General features: G+C 37.9%; 3 protein-coding genes across 3 annotated transcripts; all 3 read left to right on the top strand.

Moving 5' to 3' along the window:
- The first annotated feature begins 730 nt into the window (after nt 1-730).
- Nucleotides 731-6,614, top strand: LOC308688130 (GTPase IMAP family member 7). The gene is made up of 4 exons (XM_081361039.1): nt 731-859; nt 1,664-1,707; nt 2,535-2,642; nt 2,724-6,614. The coding sequence occupies exons 3-4, from the start codon at nt 2,582-2,584 to the stop codon at nt 3,710-3,712; spliced, it is 1,050 nt and encodes a 349-aa protein (XP_081217165.1). The 5' UTR covers nt 731-859; nt 1,664-1,707; nt 2,535-2,581; the 3' UTR covers nt 3,713-6,614.
- Nucleotides 6,615-7,762: 1,148 nt separating this feature from the next.
- Nucleotides 7,763-12,380, top strand: btr02 (bloodthirsty-related gene family, member 2). The gene is made up of 7 exons (XM_081384251.1): nt 7,763-7,797; nt 8,910-9,205; nt 9,303-9,386; nt 9,497-9,721; nt 10,784-10,925; nt 11,489-11,515; nt 11,602-12,380. Exons 2-7 carry the CDS (start codon nt 8,912-8,914, stop codon nt 12,144-12,146), a joined length of 1,317 nt encoding a protein of 438 aa, XP_081240377.1. The 5' UTR covers nt 7,763-7,797; nt 8,910-8,911; the 3' UTR covers nt 12,147-12,380.
- Nucleotides 12,381-13,246: 866 nt separating this feature from the next.
- On the top strand, nt 13,247-16,512 carry cldnk (claudin k). Its single transcript, XM_081364978.1, has 2 exons — nt 13,247-13,495; nt 15,464-16,512. Exon 2 carries the CDS (start codon nt 15,630-15,632, stop codon nt 16,278-16,280), a length of 651 nt encoding a protein of 216 aa, XP_081221104.1. The 5' UTR covers nt 13,247-13,495; nt 15,464-15,629; the 3' UTR covers nt 16,281-16,512.
- Nucleotides 16,513-16,988: the final 476 nt, after the last annotated feature.

Below are 16,988 nucleotides of genomic sequence, written 5' to 3'. Positions count from 1 at the left end.
GGGGGATTTTTGACTGCTAGGTTATATTCTGTGTGTGAAGGCTTATTTTATTTTAATGTTTAAATCTCTTTGTTTTTTTTTCCCCTCTTATGGTATAACGCTGGAGTTCTCGGTAAATTTTTCATCAGACGGAACATTAATGTTCTCCGCTGCCCGGTCGGCTCCTGCAGCCCAGACATCCACATGTGTACCGCTTTCTAATTCACAAGTGCTGTAGGTAACAGTGGGAAGTCTGGGAACATGGCTCTGTTCCCACAATGATTGGTTCGGCACAGCGCTACTAAATTCTGATTGGCTATTCTTATGTCTATTTTAAAAAAATTGGACAAATGAGTTCTATGCAATAGTCTCATATTTCTATCGAGAAAATGTTATTTCGCGATAGATATCGTTATCGTTTTATCGCCTAGCCCTAAGATATGAATAGATGAACTGATATGATGATAGTATAGTTAGTATAGATTTCTATGCATTTTAGGGGTTTGGGGGGATTTGACACCCCAAAAATGACTTGCCCCCCCTGATATTCTACCTGCACCCCCTAGTGGGGCTGGCTGAATCCGGCCCTGGGCTACCGCACGAAAGAATTCACTCACCGCATTCAAAAACAGCTAAAGAAGAAATGTTTTCGCGGGTATGTTAGGCATTGCGTGCTGTACGTGCTGACGAAATTTGACGTACATGACGTGAGTGGTTTTCAAGAAAATCTCAGTGTTTCATCCGTCCCGCGTTTCAATCGTCCCGCCTCTCCCCTACAGTAGCCTACTTTCATTTTCACACGTTCTGTCGCGTACTTTTCTCCAAACAACTTTTTTGTCGCACATTCATCAAGTTGTAGGCTACTTTGGTGAAAACATGGGTATGTACAAATCTATAATGCATTTGTTACAGAAGAAATTGTTTGAGAAAACGTCTCATGCAAAAACGAAAGTTCACTGAGGGACTGTTCTAACACGTGAACACATTTTGATTAGTAAATCAATTGTTATGGATATTGGTTGCGAATGAACAAGCGCTTTAAATGCTGCACTTTATAGGGCTCGTCCGAGATTAATCTTGTGACAGCTGTTATGCTGTTTTCATGTAGAAACTTGCGTGCTGACAGCTAAATGTATTAAGGAGAGTGACAACTCTGAATATAATATTTTGAACCCAGGGCCACCGCAATAGTAACAATAGCATTTAAAAAAAAAAAATAGTAGTAATTTTCAAAATAAACAATTGAAAGGCGCTTTTGACAAAATACATATTGGCCTATATTTGTTTTTCTTCAAAACGAAAGCAGTGGAAAAAGGCAGACAGGTCTGACCAATCAAAAGCTCCATATATAAGGAGCCCCGCCCTAAAGAGACATGGTTGTGGGAAAAACAATATGAGATGTGAGGAAACATAATAAGTCAATGCTTTTGCGTTGTCTCGCAATTTGCTCTAGTATTTTGTTGATCAAAGAGGGGTTGTTATAGTAAGCTTTTTTTTATTGAGGCTGGGTTGGATTTAAAAAAAAATGTTATACATATTTTAAAAATAATCTCTATGATTAGAGATATGTATCCTAAATACACGGCGCTGGCGTACATAAATAGGTAATAAACCAGAATTAGGAAATAGGCCTACCACGTAATAAAATTGCATCTGTATGCATAATATTTGTTGCTTTTTTTAGTGGGATGCTGCTGGGTTGGTGTGCCATGGACATGATCTTCAGAGGTAAGTTTCAGAGGTTATTGTCTTTCTTTATATATATATAAAAGTTATTATATTAATATTCTACATGCTTTGGAACGGTTGCTATTTTTAGATTTTGTGTTGTTGTAATTCTGTAGTAAATATAAAACTTAAAGGGTTAATTCACCCAAAATTTGAATTCTGTCATCACTTATTCATATTCACAGTCAGTCACGTATGTCGTACCAAATCTATAACTTTCTTTCTCCTGCATAACACAAAAAATATTCTGAAGAGTGTTGGTAACCAAACAGTGTTATTTTAGTGTCATTCAGATAGTATTATTTTTTATGAATATTTTGAATTTAGAAGAAAATTGATGCACCTCTTTTTGGAAATAAATGTTGTGATGCTTTTCCATCAAGAGGTGCGTATACATGTTTGGGTTAAGGTCTGAACTCAGAGGTGCCAATTCATCTGTGAAAATGATTCCTCATGCTCCCTCACAACCATTATTTCCCAATTTGAGCCTGATGAATCTGGACATTGTCATCCTGGAATATGACAATGTTGTGTCTTCTTACATTGTTAAGGAAATGAAAAGCTACACACTCCATCAGTTAGTGTTAGAATAATTATTCTCAAACATACAACATGCTAGAAATCAATATATATCAATATATTTTTTAATCAATATATATATATATATATATATATATATATATATATATATATATATATATATATATATATATATATATATATATTAGCAACTAGCTGAAAATATCTTCTTTTGTGGTTAGTTATTTTAGTTATTTTATCTATGTATGAATATTATTTGTCTTTCAAAATGTGTTTTTCTTTAATAGATTAGCATATCCTGAATTTGTCAACCCCTGTCAGTGCTACTCTTAAAATGGCTGGAGTCAAAGGGAAACCTCTGAGAAGAGGGAGCTTTGAACATGAAATACCTAACAGTGAGTTGATGAACAAATCAGAACATTAAAAAATTACCGTTAATATGATAAATAATGATTTTTTTTAACTTCATCTCACAGTGAGCAGTGAAACACCATTGAGGATGCTGGTCTTTGGCAGCTCAAGTCGTGATCAGATCTCACTGACACACTCTGTGTTGGGGCCAGACGTCTTTACGGCAGATGAAGTCAATATTTCAGCTACCAAGAAAAGTTCAGGGGTTGTGCAGGAGAGAAACATAACCCTGGTCAACACACCAAATCTTCAAGACAACGACTTGCCGGAGAGTGTGCTTCATAAGGAGCTCAGGAAGGCGGTTTGTTTCTCTTCTCCAGGTCCTCATGCTGTAGTGATTGTTCTAGACCCTTTTCATTTGACCTCTGACACTATGAACATACTGAAGCCTGTGGTGCACTACTTTGGAGATCGTGTCTTGAAGCACACATTGATTGTTTTATATCATGAGAGAGATCTGACAACTCTGTCCATAGAGGATGAGGTTAAGAAGAACAAGAGCTTTAGAGAGCTTGCTGAGAAATGTGTCCAGAACTACCTCTTCTTCAATGAAGAAAAAAACCGGACTGAAGGCAGCCAGAAGCAAGCATTGTTTGCCAAGGTAGATGATATGGTCTCGGAGCATGGCATGTTTTCAAACCCGGAATTTAAGGATGCAGAAAAAAGAATTCAGATAGAGGAGCGTTTCCTTAGAAAATCAAAGGAGAAGGAGATCAGTGAGATGTTTAAGGTGCTGGAGAACGAACATTCAGGGGAGGCATTTGTCAGTGAGTTTAAGAAGTATGAAGAAAAGATACAGTTGGAGTGCAGAGAGAAAGCAGAGCTGGCTGTCGCAGACAAGCTTGGCTTCACTGTCCGAGTTGTTGATTATGCTGTTGCAGTTGGAAAAGGAGCAATTGTAGGCGCACTTCTTGGATTTGCGATAGGACCTGAAGGAATGGCAGTTGGAGCTGCTATTGGCGCTGCTCTAGGTGGTGTACTTGGAGGTGCAGCTAATGCAGCGTGGAGCTACATTTGCGATTCCTTTGCAGATGCCCACAAAGAGACTGCGTAGTGCACAGAGTCAACCTCTGACACCGCTGGATTTTCTACACACTGTATACGGCTTTTCACACTGGACTTAACCCTGGGTTATTGTCGTTCTAAACCCCACTTTTAACCCTAGGTACAGGAGCGATTCACTTGTAATTCAAAAGCGGGGTTGGCACCAAGTTATACCCGGAGTTATGAAACCCTGCTTCGGAGCAGGATTAGAGGGAACTGCCTTACAATGGTTCAGTTCATATCTTAAAAACAGGTCATTTTCTGTATCGTTGGGTGAGTTTTCCTCTTCTTCAGCTCCTATTATTAGTGGTGTACCTCAGGGCTCCATTCTGGGCCCTCTTCTCTTTAACTGATACATGCATCTGCTGGGGAATATTATTAGAGGGCACAATGTCTCATTTCATTTATATGCTGATGATACCAGTACATACCATTGAAAGCTGGCGATTCCATTCAACCGTTGTTGGACTATCTTGATGATGTTAAAAAATGGTTAACCACTTTCTCTAACTTAATGAGGACAAACAGAAATAATTGTCTTGGGTCCCCCGAGATTGAGAGATGGTCTCATTAATGAGCTTGGCCATCATTTCCCCTCAATTTCTTCCCAGGTCAGGAACCTTGGTATCATCCTGGACTCAAGCTTAAGAGTAGTTTTTTATCAATTACAGATTTTTTTCTAAATTTAAATCTTAGATTGTCTTTCTAAGATTTGGAGAAGGTTATTAATGCTTTTATCACAAGATTATTGTAATTCATTGTACTTGGGTCTTCCTCTGTCATCTGCTGTTGACCAGGGCAAAGAAATAGGACCATGTCACCCCTATTTTAGCATCGCTCCAATGGCTCCTGGTCAATTTTAGGATCAAGTTTAAAATTGTGTTGTTTGTTTTTAAAGCTCTTAATGATCAAGCTCCCTCTTTCAGATCTTCAAATAGGTTTCTTTTGTAGCCTATGTTTTTCGATCCCGTCGAAAAACGAAGCGTGATAAAGCTTTTTCCGTAGCTGCCCCTCGCTTATGGAATCAACTGCCATTGGATATCCGCCCAACACCTGAAATCACCACAACTGGTCATCTTTCGTCTGGGACAGCAGAAAATCGTAGAATGTGTAGTGAGCATTAGAAAATCACAGAAACACAGCGCATTGTATAAACAGTAGTAACATTATTTGAGGATAAAAATGTCAAATGGTGACAGAAAGCGTGTCAGTTGGAGTGAAGGAGAGACCCTTTCATTCTTACCTTTATAGTCTGAACAGATCATTCAGTAAACTTGACAGTCGGCAATATGAAAAATGAGGATTTGCAACAATGCTAGAGGCTTTATGACTAGTCAGTGGCACTGACACCGCAATTATGCAAATAAGAACTTTAACCCAGGGTTTAGGAATGTATAAAGTTTGAAATGTCAGCTTATGAAACCCATGATTAATTGTTAACTCTGCGCTCAATTAAAAATGTTGGGTTAAAAATAACCCAACTATGGGTTGGTATAGCACCTTCCCAACTGTGGGTTATTTTAACCCAATGCATTGGGGTAAACTCCTGTTGGGTTAAAATAACCCAACAGTTGAGTTAAATATTTATTTTATGACCTTATTTTAATAAATAAAATGCACATTGTTTTCAAATACAGATTGTTTATTTGTATAAAACAATACATACTGTATATTTTTAAATTACAAACTATATATTGGGGTGTCCAGGATTAATTGTGTTTATAAATTCAAAATACACAAGTGTACATACAAAACACATAATAAATTCAAAACCTATGCAAATATGTACACATTCACATTCAAAGTACACATTCAAAACCTACACAAAAATGTACATAGAGTACAGAAAATTGTACAGCATGCAGCACACAAAAATGAACACTAAATTTTCTAAAAACTACACATTAATAATCTATAGGTTAAATTATGAGCAGTGTGAAATGTAAAGCAAGATAACCCAGGATTCCATTTAAACAGAGTAGCCTATACGCAGGGTTAATTATTTTATGTGTGAAAAGCTAGACGTCGTCTTGACGTAAGGAAAATATGTTTTTAATCTGATACAATGAGTGATTTTGAGTCAATGATCCTGAGTTCTAGTGGTCCACAAATGCTTTAAACTGCAGCACAAAACCGTTCCACACCCAAGCTAGTTTGACTGTGTTATGATGATAGGGGAATAGAACGTAATATTCAGGTATTAAATTGCACTATAGATGTGAGTGGGTAAACAGAAGCAACAGATATATGTGGCAAAAGACATTAGGTTTTATTTATGTAAAGCTGAAGCCACTAGACTGAGACGCAGCATTGAGCTATTTACAGTATTTATCAAGGACAAACATTTTTTTTAATGGTAAATCAAAGAACAATTCAAAACCAAACAAGTATTTACTTCTTTAATCATTAATCCTTCTAACCTGTCTACCAAAAGAGAAATGTAGAAAACAAAGAAATTCTTCGGTGTACACGACGCCCTAAATAATCTACTCTATATCTAGCTAAGGAAAACACAAAAGTACAAGGGGTGCAGGCACACACTCCTTACCTAATGCGCATAACAGACACTACTGTGCGTGCACCGTGTATGTCGTACAACCAGTTGTAACTTTCTATTTCAGGTTGGATTTCTAGTTCTCAGCATGCTGTTCTGTTTGACACTAAAAATAGTTGATGTTGAAGTTTTTGTGCACTGTAACGGATTTCTGTAATTTGAACAGTATTTTACTGTAATATGTACAGTAAGATACTGTAAAATATATATACAGCCTTTATTTTTCTTCACCTAGTGGCTCCTAAAGGTCAAGATTTATAATTTGTACTTCTAAAACAAAATGTTCAACGATTAAAAAGAATATTATAAGGACAAATGTTTGTGAGTTATTGTGATTTTTTGGGGGGTGGGGTAAACATAAATTAAAAAAAGAAAATTTAAATGAAAAAAAAAAATACTAATACTGTAAATGAAAATACGGTAATAATACTGTAAATGCAAGTACAGTAAATGATACAGTATACTGTAAGTGAAAATACAGTAATAATACTGTAAATGCTGTTACAGTAAATGGTACAGTATACTGTAAGTGAAAATACAGTAATAATACTGTAAAACATTTTACAGTAACTTACTGGCATCCAGCTGCCAGTAAGTTACTGTAAAATTTACAGCAACCTCTTTACAGTGTGGTTACTATTGTGCTGAAGAGTAGCGCTGTGATTAGGTTGTGTTTGACTGTACGAAGGTATGCACTGCATTGACGTGTACAAGCAATAACTGTGCTAATATTCGACAAGTCATATCTTACTTAGTCAGTAAATTTACATGCTAAGTATGATATGTTCTCCATGTTCTAGCTGTTGAATTGAACTAATTGCCTGGTCCACAACTCAATTACTTGGAACAACCTTTTTCTTTTTGAGTAATTAACTTGATGTTTTTGAAAAAATAAGTTCCTCAACATAATTTCATTAAAAAATAATAATTGAGTCATTTTTTTTAAAGTGTATAGGAAAACCTTAGAAATTATACTGAGTTCAGAACAGAGAAAAATATTAGAGCTATTTATAAATCGACTGTGTTCCATTAAGTGTGTTCTGATTGGTCTGATACTGTCAGTCAATCAGTAAACCAATAAAAGTGTTATGACCCAATAATCTTTACTGCTGCCAAATGGCCATAATTGTGACGTGTGTATAGCCATTATTTTGTAATCAAACCGGAAATCATGTTTGCTGGTCTTTAATGCATTTATGTCAAAATATAAGGATTTATGCTGACACTTTTGGAGGGTACTGTGTTATTTTTAATACATAAACTATAAGTAGAGACTGAATATATAAGATGTTGTTTATTTTTTTATTTTTACTTTTTTACTGAAATATTTTTTACAAAGTTGTAAATTTTGTCTAAGAATAAAATCTACTGCAACACTTTAAAGCTGTTTGATTGCATAATGTGGTAGTGTGCATGACTCAGTGTAAAGTCCAAGGCTCCTCCCCTTGCTGAAAACACACCTGTGTACTTTACGATCCAGTTCACTTTATGAAACTCACCGTAAGAGACGTGAACAACTCTCTTCACACGCTGAAGTACAGGTAAGATCCAATGAGATTACTGTAACCTTTGTCTTGAACCTTTAAATGTTAGCTCACAATGTAAAGAGCAACAGCTACAATACAGATTTATAAATAATATTCAACTGTGTGGTAAATATTTTAAGGATGTAAATGTATAATAGAGTTCCAGTTTGAACTGTGCAGTTCATTTTTAATTTCAACCAATTACTAAATGGTTTTAGCTACTGAGAAACATGTCTGGAAATCTGTCCTGAAACCTGCTAGATAAATATTTTGACTTGTCCTGATGACGACAGGGGTTTCTGGTTGAACTTGTTCTTCCCCATACCAAACTGTGTTGACTGAATAGAGGCCAGTGAAGATCCCCATTACACTGAATGGAATGCCACACAGACTCATTATATAAGCGCTTGCAAATATTTACATGGGCACTATGGCTGAAGCTTTGCTCTATACATGATAGTCAATGCAGAAAGTCAAGGTAAAGGACAGCAGAATGTGTTTTTACCCTGGTATTTTGTGTTAAATGAGTCTGATGCTTATTGACAAGAATTTTCTGATCTCTTATCTTAGCTAAAGTTTTCGTTCATTAGATCATCACCAGGCCTTTAAGTACTGGGATAAAACAGGCCATACAGATGTCCTATTTGGTCACACTTTAAATGAGGTGTCTTTATATGTACTTGTAATAATTATAGTAAAATGTAGGCTAATTATTGTGAATCAATGAGGAATGTACTCATTTCCACATTCAGCATCTGGCTCATATTCATGATCTCAAACATATTCTCAAAACTATCATTTTCAACATCTTCAAAATCAATATTTTGATTGCTGACAGCTTCTTCACCAGATCAAGGTGAAGAACGACCCTATTCAATTTTTTTACACAATATAAATGGGAAAACAGGCATTCTTTTATCATTTTTTTCTTATGTTGTTTATAATAAATTGATTGAGGAATACTAAGAAGGTTGATGTCTAACTTTAAAAAATGAATGCGGTGGAGGGTAGTTATAATGACATCCTGTGTCACTAAAGACCTGTGGTATGTGTTTAATGGTAATAAGTGGAAAAAAACTATTTTTATAATTAAAAATGATTTGCAATACAGAGTTGTGATCTTTCAGGGATGGAATCTAGCATGAGTCTCCTGTCGGAGAAGCACTTCTTGTGCTCTCTGTGCGAGGACATGTTCAGCAGCCCAGTGACAACACCCTGTGGCCACAGCTTCTGTAAAATGTGCCTGCGCACGTACTGGAGCCGCAGCGGGACAGAAGAGTGTCCGCTCTGTAGGAGGGCCTTTGGCTCCAGACCACGTATCAGTGTGAACCGCATACTGGCGGACGTCACCGAAAACTACAGGAAGACACGTATGGCTGCTAAATCAAAGTTTTTCAGTATGGATGAACTTCAAGATGAACCTGTGAGTGCATCATTTAAATCATTTTAAATGATACCGCATTCCTAAAAACTACTTAACAATTTTGTGGTTTTGTTCTTCACTCATGTACTGCAAACAGAAGAATGCAGGAGAGGTGGAGCAAATGATAAAGGAAAGAGTTCAAAAGATTGAGAAACTTCAGAATTCCTTAAAGTTCCTAAAGGTACGTGACGTGGCGTTTAAAAACATGATAACAATAAATGTGTGTGAATTTTTTTGAACCCGATTTATTACAATTATTCCTAAAAGAAAAACTGTTCTTTCTCTAAACAGAGCTCATGTCTCCGAGAGGTTCAGGAAAGTCAGAGGGTGTTCTCTTCTCTGTTGAGCGCCTTAGAGAACGGCCATAAACTGGTAGTGGCAGCGGTGGATCAGAAACAAAGAGAGGCGGAGAAAAGGGTTGAACGACTTGTAAAAGACCTGGAGAAAGAAATCCTTGAACTGGACAATGGACACGCCAACCCAGAGCTCTTGAATGACAAGGAGCGTCTTAAAAAGGTAATCACATTTCTTGTTTTGTTTGCTAGCAGTATTCTTTCTTTTTGCTTTGTGTTACTTTGTCTTTATGTTATGTCATTATGTTAATAGCAAAGGAATTGTTCTCCCCCCCAAAAAAATTGTAATCATTTACTCACCCTCATGTTGTTCCAAAACCATACTCAAGTATTTATACAAGTACCATATAAAAGTTTTTCAGTAGAACATGAACATTTTTTGAAGACTTTATTCTGCTTTCCACACAACTACAGTTTAGTGATCACGTCTACTCCAAACGTAACCACAAAAGATTTGTAAATTCAATGTTTTCTGAAGTCATGTAATAGCTAAAAGCGAAGAACAGACTGCAATTTACAATGTTCTTATCATTAAATCTTCCCCTCTGCCATAACTCTCATGTCTTGTTCTCCATCCCATAAACTGTCACATCGCATTTGGTTGTGAAATCAGCAGATTGATTTACAGTGAATCATGTATTAAATATCAGTCTGATCCTCTCACAAATCTCACGGCTTCAGGAGGCTTGGAATATAATGCATGAGTCATAGTACATGTACTAATGTATAGAAACCATCAGAGCAATGGCTCACACATAGTTATTGCTTTAATGTACAGTAAAGTGCAGACGTCTAATACTCGATCTAACCACAGGCTCTACTCTTCAGATAAGAGGACAACATAACAGAAACCCCTACAAAATCCAACAAAACAGAACATTAAACACTAACAGATCTACTCCATAAACACACAGAAAAGGGTTTTGTTTAGTTTGTTTTAGTTTATTTTTTTTTTGTTTGCCTGTGTTCCCTACTAATCCTTATTAGTTTCTATGGTTTCTGATTTTCTGAATTATTTTTTAGAGTGTTGATATATGAACCTTGAACTTTCATTTTATGGAAAAGAGCAGCGTGAAATTAATCAAAGGTTTTCCTTATTGTTACATGAAAAAAAAAATATGGATTTGAAACAACATGAGGGTGATGGCAATTTTCATTTTGCGTGAACTATTCCTTTTAACATGTATTGCATAGTAAAGAATAATCGATCTACTTTCTTCTATAGAGCTTCAGTCATATACCGCGAGCAATGAGAGACTGGTCTAAAGTCACACTGGAGACTGATCCTTGTGTTGGCGTCACCAGCCAGGCTGTGGTTGACTTCATGGATAAGGTCATGGTGGAAGCTAAAAGACTTTCTAAAGCTGGTATGATTGAAATAACACTGATTTTGCCTGTTAGTACTAAACATTTTTCTCACAGCTTCTTCCATTTTTCAAGCTTAGAAGTTAGAAATTTTAAACTTCCATGTCAAAAGCTGTACAATTTCAACTTTTGCTTCTTAAAATGGCCAATAACTATAGAAGCCTGTTTCTGCCACGGAATAAAAAAATTCATAACATAAAATAATGACTTTTTATCACACAATTCTAACTTTTTTTTCCGCAATTGTGAGTTTAAATCTCACAATTCACACCTTTTTTTCAGAATTGTGAGTTATAAACTTGGAATAGCGGGAATTAAAGTCAGAATTGTGAGATATAAACTCGCAATTACAAGAAAAAAGTCAGAATTGTGAGATATAAACTGACGTTTTTTCCTCAGAATTGTGAGATATAAAGTCGTAATTGTACGTTATAAAGTCCGAACTGTTTAAGATAACTTGCTAAACTGTGACCTTTGAATGCAGCTAAGAATGTAATACTTTTAGCAAGCTAGCATAATTTTTTTTATGCCATTTATGATTCATGTGCAATTTATTACTTTTCAGAACTGAAGAGGCTGCAGAAGTACTCAGGTGTGTTTTCATTGATGTTTTTATAGAATTAGTTCTCTGTCATTACGAGTTTCTCTGGAAAGCCAATCGTCTGTCTTCCTTTTCAGTCGATGTTAATCTGAATCCCCGGACAGCTCACGCTTACCTCTACATCTCTGAGGACCGAAAGGAGGTTAGACACGCCAATAAGCGACAAGAAGTCCCAGAGAACCCCAAGAGGTTTGACCGGGTGGCCAATGTAATGTCCAAGGAAGCCTTCAGCTATGGACGACACCTTTGGGAAGTGGAGGTTGGAGACAAGACTGACTGGGATTTGGGCGTAGCCAGACAATCTGTCAACAGAAAGGGAAAATTCACAATATGTCCAGCCAATGGCTTCTGGACGCTTAGCTTAAAGAATGGCACCCAGTATGTTGCTAACACAATCCCACCAACTTCCTTTAGCCTCAGTCACAAGCCCAAAAGAGTGTCTATTTACCTGGACTATGAGGGGGGACGCGTGTCTTTCTATTGTTTGGATACCGGGACTCATATCTACACTTTCAAAGATACTTTCACAGATAAGCTCCACCCCATCTTCAGCCCAGGACGACCCCATGGGGAAAAGAACACTGCTCCCCTTATCATCAGCAGCAGCTGTTGCAGCATCTGAAACAATATGCCAGCCATTACAGCTTTCACTTCCTTTACCACTGCCGTTATAGGGTGCAATTATTAGAATTATTATCACACATATTCCTTTTTATTTATTACTGGTGCTTCTTAAAGCCTTATTTTAATTACAGACATGAATGATACCTCAAACTGTGCAAGTTTTTCATGAGAAGTGGATATTTTTTTCTAGTTGATCAAATTCACGCTTGACCTGTTGGACAATATTACAAGCAAAAAAGAAAAAAACAAGAACAAAAAAACAACAAAAAAAAAACAATCCCATTGACTTGCAATAAAGGAGGGACTGAAGACTGGAATATCACTGAGACCTGGGGTAATAAGTACCTTGTATATCCTAGCAAAAATATTTGCTATATCCTTAATATTTATCTTAAAAGTATATTTTTTAAAACTACTTGCAGATATTATAATATTAACAAAATAAAAGGCCACATAAGTATGAGCACACTTTCAAGACTGTTTTTTTAACAGACTTTTAAAAATGTTTTACTTTGTAATAATGTCAAAAAGCATAGCAATGCCCTGCAATACCATAACATGTTTTGTGTGGGCAAGTACCACTGAGATGTTCTCTGTAAAATGTAAAAACATAAAAATAATAATTTATAAAAGTTACAATAATCAAATTAAGTTGATGCATTTCTTTAAATGAACTAAATGGTTTGATCCAAACTTTTGAAAACATAAAAGTTTCTATAATCCAAAATGTGCAATAGCTACAATTGTACTTTCTTATTTATTTATTCCTTAAATGTTATTTATAACTTCACACATATTCCATTGTCACACAGACATGAAAGTAAGAAGTTAACATACTTGTACTCGCTCTGTGAACTTTTATGAGAGCGAAATGAATGAAAGGTAGTAAGAAACGATGGAGTTTGCTTCAAGGAACAAGAAGGCGAAGGATGAAAAAGAGGACTAGATGGACGGGTTGGGGATCGAGGAGCGCGAGGGCGAGAGAACAGCGAGTCATTGTGCTGGTACACCAGGCACTGGGAGACACACTCAAGACACATTAACGCATTCACACGCTGACACGAACGCGCACATAAGCGCATGCTTCTGCCCACCGCTACACAGACCCGAGCTGGCATCCCAGAGGGCAGCACTTCACTCTCAAACATACAACCCAAGTGACATTAACCCAGGCTGAGCCTCTCCAGAGGTCTGAATCTGTAGGTTTCACCTCCATCGCAGGTTTATGGCATTTCAGATCAAGCTCTGTTTCCAGATCGAAGGAACCCAACACAAGAAGATAGAGGATTAGCAGATGAGTGGCTGTGGAAGGAGTTCAACTTCAGGGACTTCATTGTCGTCAATCAGGTAACAACAATTTCGGTCATTTGTCATGGAAATCAGTAGTTAATGGTTCAGTAAGTAACTTGAAATGTTACTAAAAGGCTATTTTCTTAAACAGCATTTGAGTGTTTTTTGAGGTTTATCATTGAGACGAAGCGCTAATGCAGCACGGCATTCAGATTGGACATAAACAGACTCAAGTCTGCTTGGCCCACTCTGAACGTTTCAAAGAAAGCTTCTTGTGTCCAGAGGCTCCTCATGTTTTTCTGAGATAATCCACTCACCCCACCAGGCGTAGCTCTACACCCACCACAGTGTGAAAAGGACCCATTCTCTCCGATGTACATTGAATCCAGTAATGCTCACTGTACATAACAGTCCCTAAATATTTATGTGTAAAACCACATGAATATTTAAAGGAATGTTCTGGATTACAAGTTAAGATGCATAGCATTTGTGGCACAATAACAATTTCCTCTGAAAATGATAAAAAATAATTGAAATTCCAGCTAGTAAACAATCAAATAAACACCATTTTAAAAGTAATGCCACAAGCTACACTACACTACAGTTTTAGCTCTGATTTCCCCTCGTCGACAGTTTGCTGTCTGTATTTTCAAAAACACACAATCTGAGAGATTCGCAGATGCATCGCAGATGTCTGAGAGGCATTTAGCAGGTTAAATATCTAGATATGCCAGCTATTCAGCTCCTGCAGAGTGAAATGTGTTTTGACAGCAGAAGACATGAGTGATGACAGACAGTTGTGTTGTGTTAAAAGAACAGCAATCTTTGAAAGTCATATAGTGTGTGGGCGGCAGCAGACATGACGCTTGTTAGCATGTGACTATTTTGATATAATCACGTCATAACCATATAACACCACTAAACCAGATTAACGACACACGCATTTAATACAAGAAAGGAAGCTGTTTACCTGTAATTCTACTCACAGGAACAATACCCAAAAAGTTAATTCACCTAGTAAAGTAGTTCCACTTCAAGGTCGATTTAGATAGCTTGCATAATGACATGTTTATAAGTATCTTAGCAAAAACCTGAGCACATTTCTGATGGAATGCTGAATGTTTACTCATTTACATATTACTGTAACAGAAAGATTTGCTTGTTTTAAAACAAATTGAGAGCCAGTTTGAAATGATCTTCTGTTGTAATTGACATTACTCTCTCAGAAAGTAAATTGTACCTTTAGTGGTGCGATAGCTTGACAATAGTACCCTCAAAGGGACATTGTTGTAGCTCATTTACCCCTAAACAGAACATACCACTATTCTAGAGTACTTATATCCACCTTTTAGGGGTTGATAGTGTACAAAGTCCCTTTGAGGTACAGTGTCAAGTGATCACACCTGAACCAGATAATCAAGATCTTCCAGATCAAGTGTGTGTATGTGTAGGTTGGAGTAAAGGGCGTGCCGAAAGATCTTTGCAATTGATCTCGAAAAGCTGCCTGTTGGGGAGTAGGGGAGGGTTAGGGGTTAGTTTCTTGTTGTAACATTGTGTACCTTTTTGGCACGCCCTCTACCTTTTGGCAAGCCCATAACTCCAATCTGCAGCTATCCCAGTCTCTTCCAGATTAATAGAAACTTTCAGGCTGGTGCGTTTTGGCAGGTTGGAACAAAATTTTGCAGGACATTGGCCCCCCAGGAGCAGGATTGGACACCCCCGGTTCAAGAAAGGGGTTTCCAGTCCTGCAAATGTGAGGGGCACTTTTCTGAATTTTAGCTCCAAAACACCTGCCTGGAGGTTTCTAGTCATCCCAAAGACCTTGATTGTCTGTTTCTGGTGTGCTAAACTCCGCTGTAAACACCATCCAGGAGCAGGAACGGGCATGTCTGCTTTAAAACCATGAATGTTTAGAAATGATTTTGAAGAATCCATGTGAAGACTGCAACTTCTATCAGCACGCATTCTCAGAGTTTGGCTCCTGTAAACAGTAACTTAAACCCTTTCCTCTGTTCTTATCTTTAGGTCCATTTGCCAGTCTACTACGCTGTTTCTTCATTGGAACTCACTTACGAAGAAAGGGAAAGGACTTTGTTTCCGCCCTTCTCGCTGACCTTGAAGTGTATCGAAGGTTTCTGTCTGTGCCATCCATTGGACTCTTCCAAGGGATCATTCTTGGAAAAGATTCATCATGGCAACCACCGGCATGCAGCTGCTCGGCCTGGTCCTGTCCATCATCGGCTGGGTTGGCGGGTTCTTGGTGTGCATCCTTCCCATGTGGAGGGTCACTGCCTTTATCGGGAACAACATTGTAACGGCGCAGATCACATGGGAGGGCCTGTGGATGAATTGCATCTGGCAGAGCACAGGGGAGATTCAATGCAAGGTGTATGACAGCCTGCTGGCTCTTCCGAGTGACATGAAGGCCGCCCGGGGTCTTTTGGTTCTCGCTTTGCTCATCTGCACCCTGTCGCTCACGTTGGGTGTTCTGGGTATCAAGTGCACCCAGTGCGTGGGTCTCCCAAGCCTCAAGGCGCGTTTGGCTCGCGTGTCTGGCGTGCTCTTTGTCATCGCAGGGTTCCTCATCCTCGTACCCGTCTGCTGGACGGCCCATTCCATCATTAGGGATTTCTATGACCCCTATGTGGCGGCCCCTCACAAACGTGAGCTCGGCCCCGCGCTCTACCTGGGCTGGGGGGGTTCGGCTTTGCTGTTGATCGGTGGATCGCTCCTTTACGCAGGGTCCAATCCGCCCGGGATTCCCTCCTCTCCTACGTTTAGCAGCGGCGACAGCAGCCCACGCCGAGCGGGTGGAGCTGGCCAGGTCAAGGGTTATGTTTAATGACCAGCAGCGACACGCCGGCCCCCGAAAGCCTTCTCTGCTAGAGTTTCCCATTGTGATAGATTCAAGTTAATTCTCATCTATTTTTTATCATTCAGAATATTTCTGTAGTATGATGGAGGTAGTGAATAGAAATGTGAAATCAAGTTTCCTTGCCACATCTAATGTCCACTTATAAGTCTGTCTTTTTCTGTATTTGTCTGTTATGTTATTCAATAATAAAACTTTAAATCCTTTATGATGTCTCCTCTGAATTCTTTGGATGTCTGTCTGTTCAGGAAGACGCTGATGATTCCACTTAGTATCTGACACTCATGTTATACAATAAGATGGATAGCTCACACAAAAATGAAAATTCTCATATCATTTACTCACTCTGATGTCATTCCAAACACATATGACTTTCTTTCAGCTTAAAAACACAAATTAATGAAACATATCTGTCTCTCCATTGAAAGCCCAACCATGCTTGCCTGACGCACAAGAACAAACCTTAGTGGATCTCACACATCAAGCAAGTACATTTGAGATTGTATGTATGCTTTGATCAATATTAATATGTAAATAAAAGCCTATTTAATCTGTTCATCATATAAAGCGTTCTTGCCTCTTCTGGAGACTTCGTATTAAACCGCTTGATTCATATGGATAATTTTTGTGATGTCTTTAAGAACTTTATAAGGAATGGAATTTCAATGGAGAGACAGA

The sequence above is a fragment of the Scardinius erythrophthalmus genome, assembly GCF_964197995.2.
Source record: "Scardinius erythrophthalmus genome assembly, chromosome: 1".
NCBI lineage: Eukaryota > Metazoa > Chordata > Actinopteri > Cypriniformes > Leuciscidae > Scardinius > Scardinius erythrophthalmus.
Note: the sequence above shows the minus strand (reverse complement) of the source record. Positions and strands in the feature narration are given on the sequence as shown.

What these genes read in the sequence shown, in the direction of transcription:
- LOC308688130 (XM_081361039.1), top strand. Translation starts at nt 2,582, where the DNA reads ATGGCTGGAGTCAAAGGGAAACCTCTGAGAAGAGGGAGCTTTGAACAT. An exon ending in TGAACATGAAATACCTAACA is followed by an intron (nt 2,643 to 2,723) that starts GTGAGTTGATGA and finishes TTCATCTCACAG; the next exon opens with TGAGCAGTGAAACACCATTG.
- btr02 (XM_081384251.1), top strand. Translation starts at nt 8,912, where the DNA reads ATGGAATCTAGCATGAGTCTCCTGTCGGAGAAGCACTTCTTGTGCTCT. An exon ending in ATGAACTTCAAGATGAACCT is followed by an intron (nt 9,206 to 9,302) that starts GTGAGTGCATCA and finishes TACTGCAAACAG; the next exon opens with AAGAATGCAGGAGAGGTGGA. An exon ending in ACAAGGAGCGTCTTAAAAAG is followed by an intron (nt 9,722 to 10,783) that starts GTAATCACATTT and finishes TTTCTTCTATAG; the next exon opens with AGCTTCAGTCATATACCGCG.
- cldnk (XM_081364978.1), top strand. Translation starts at nt 15,630, where the DNA reads ATGGCAACCACCGGCATGCAGCTGCTCGGCCTGGTCCTGTCCATCATC.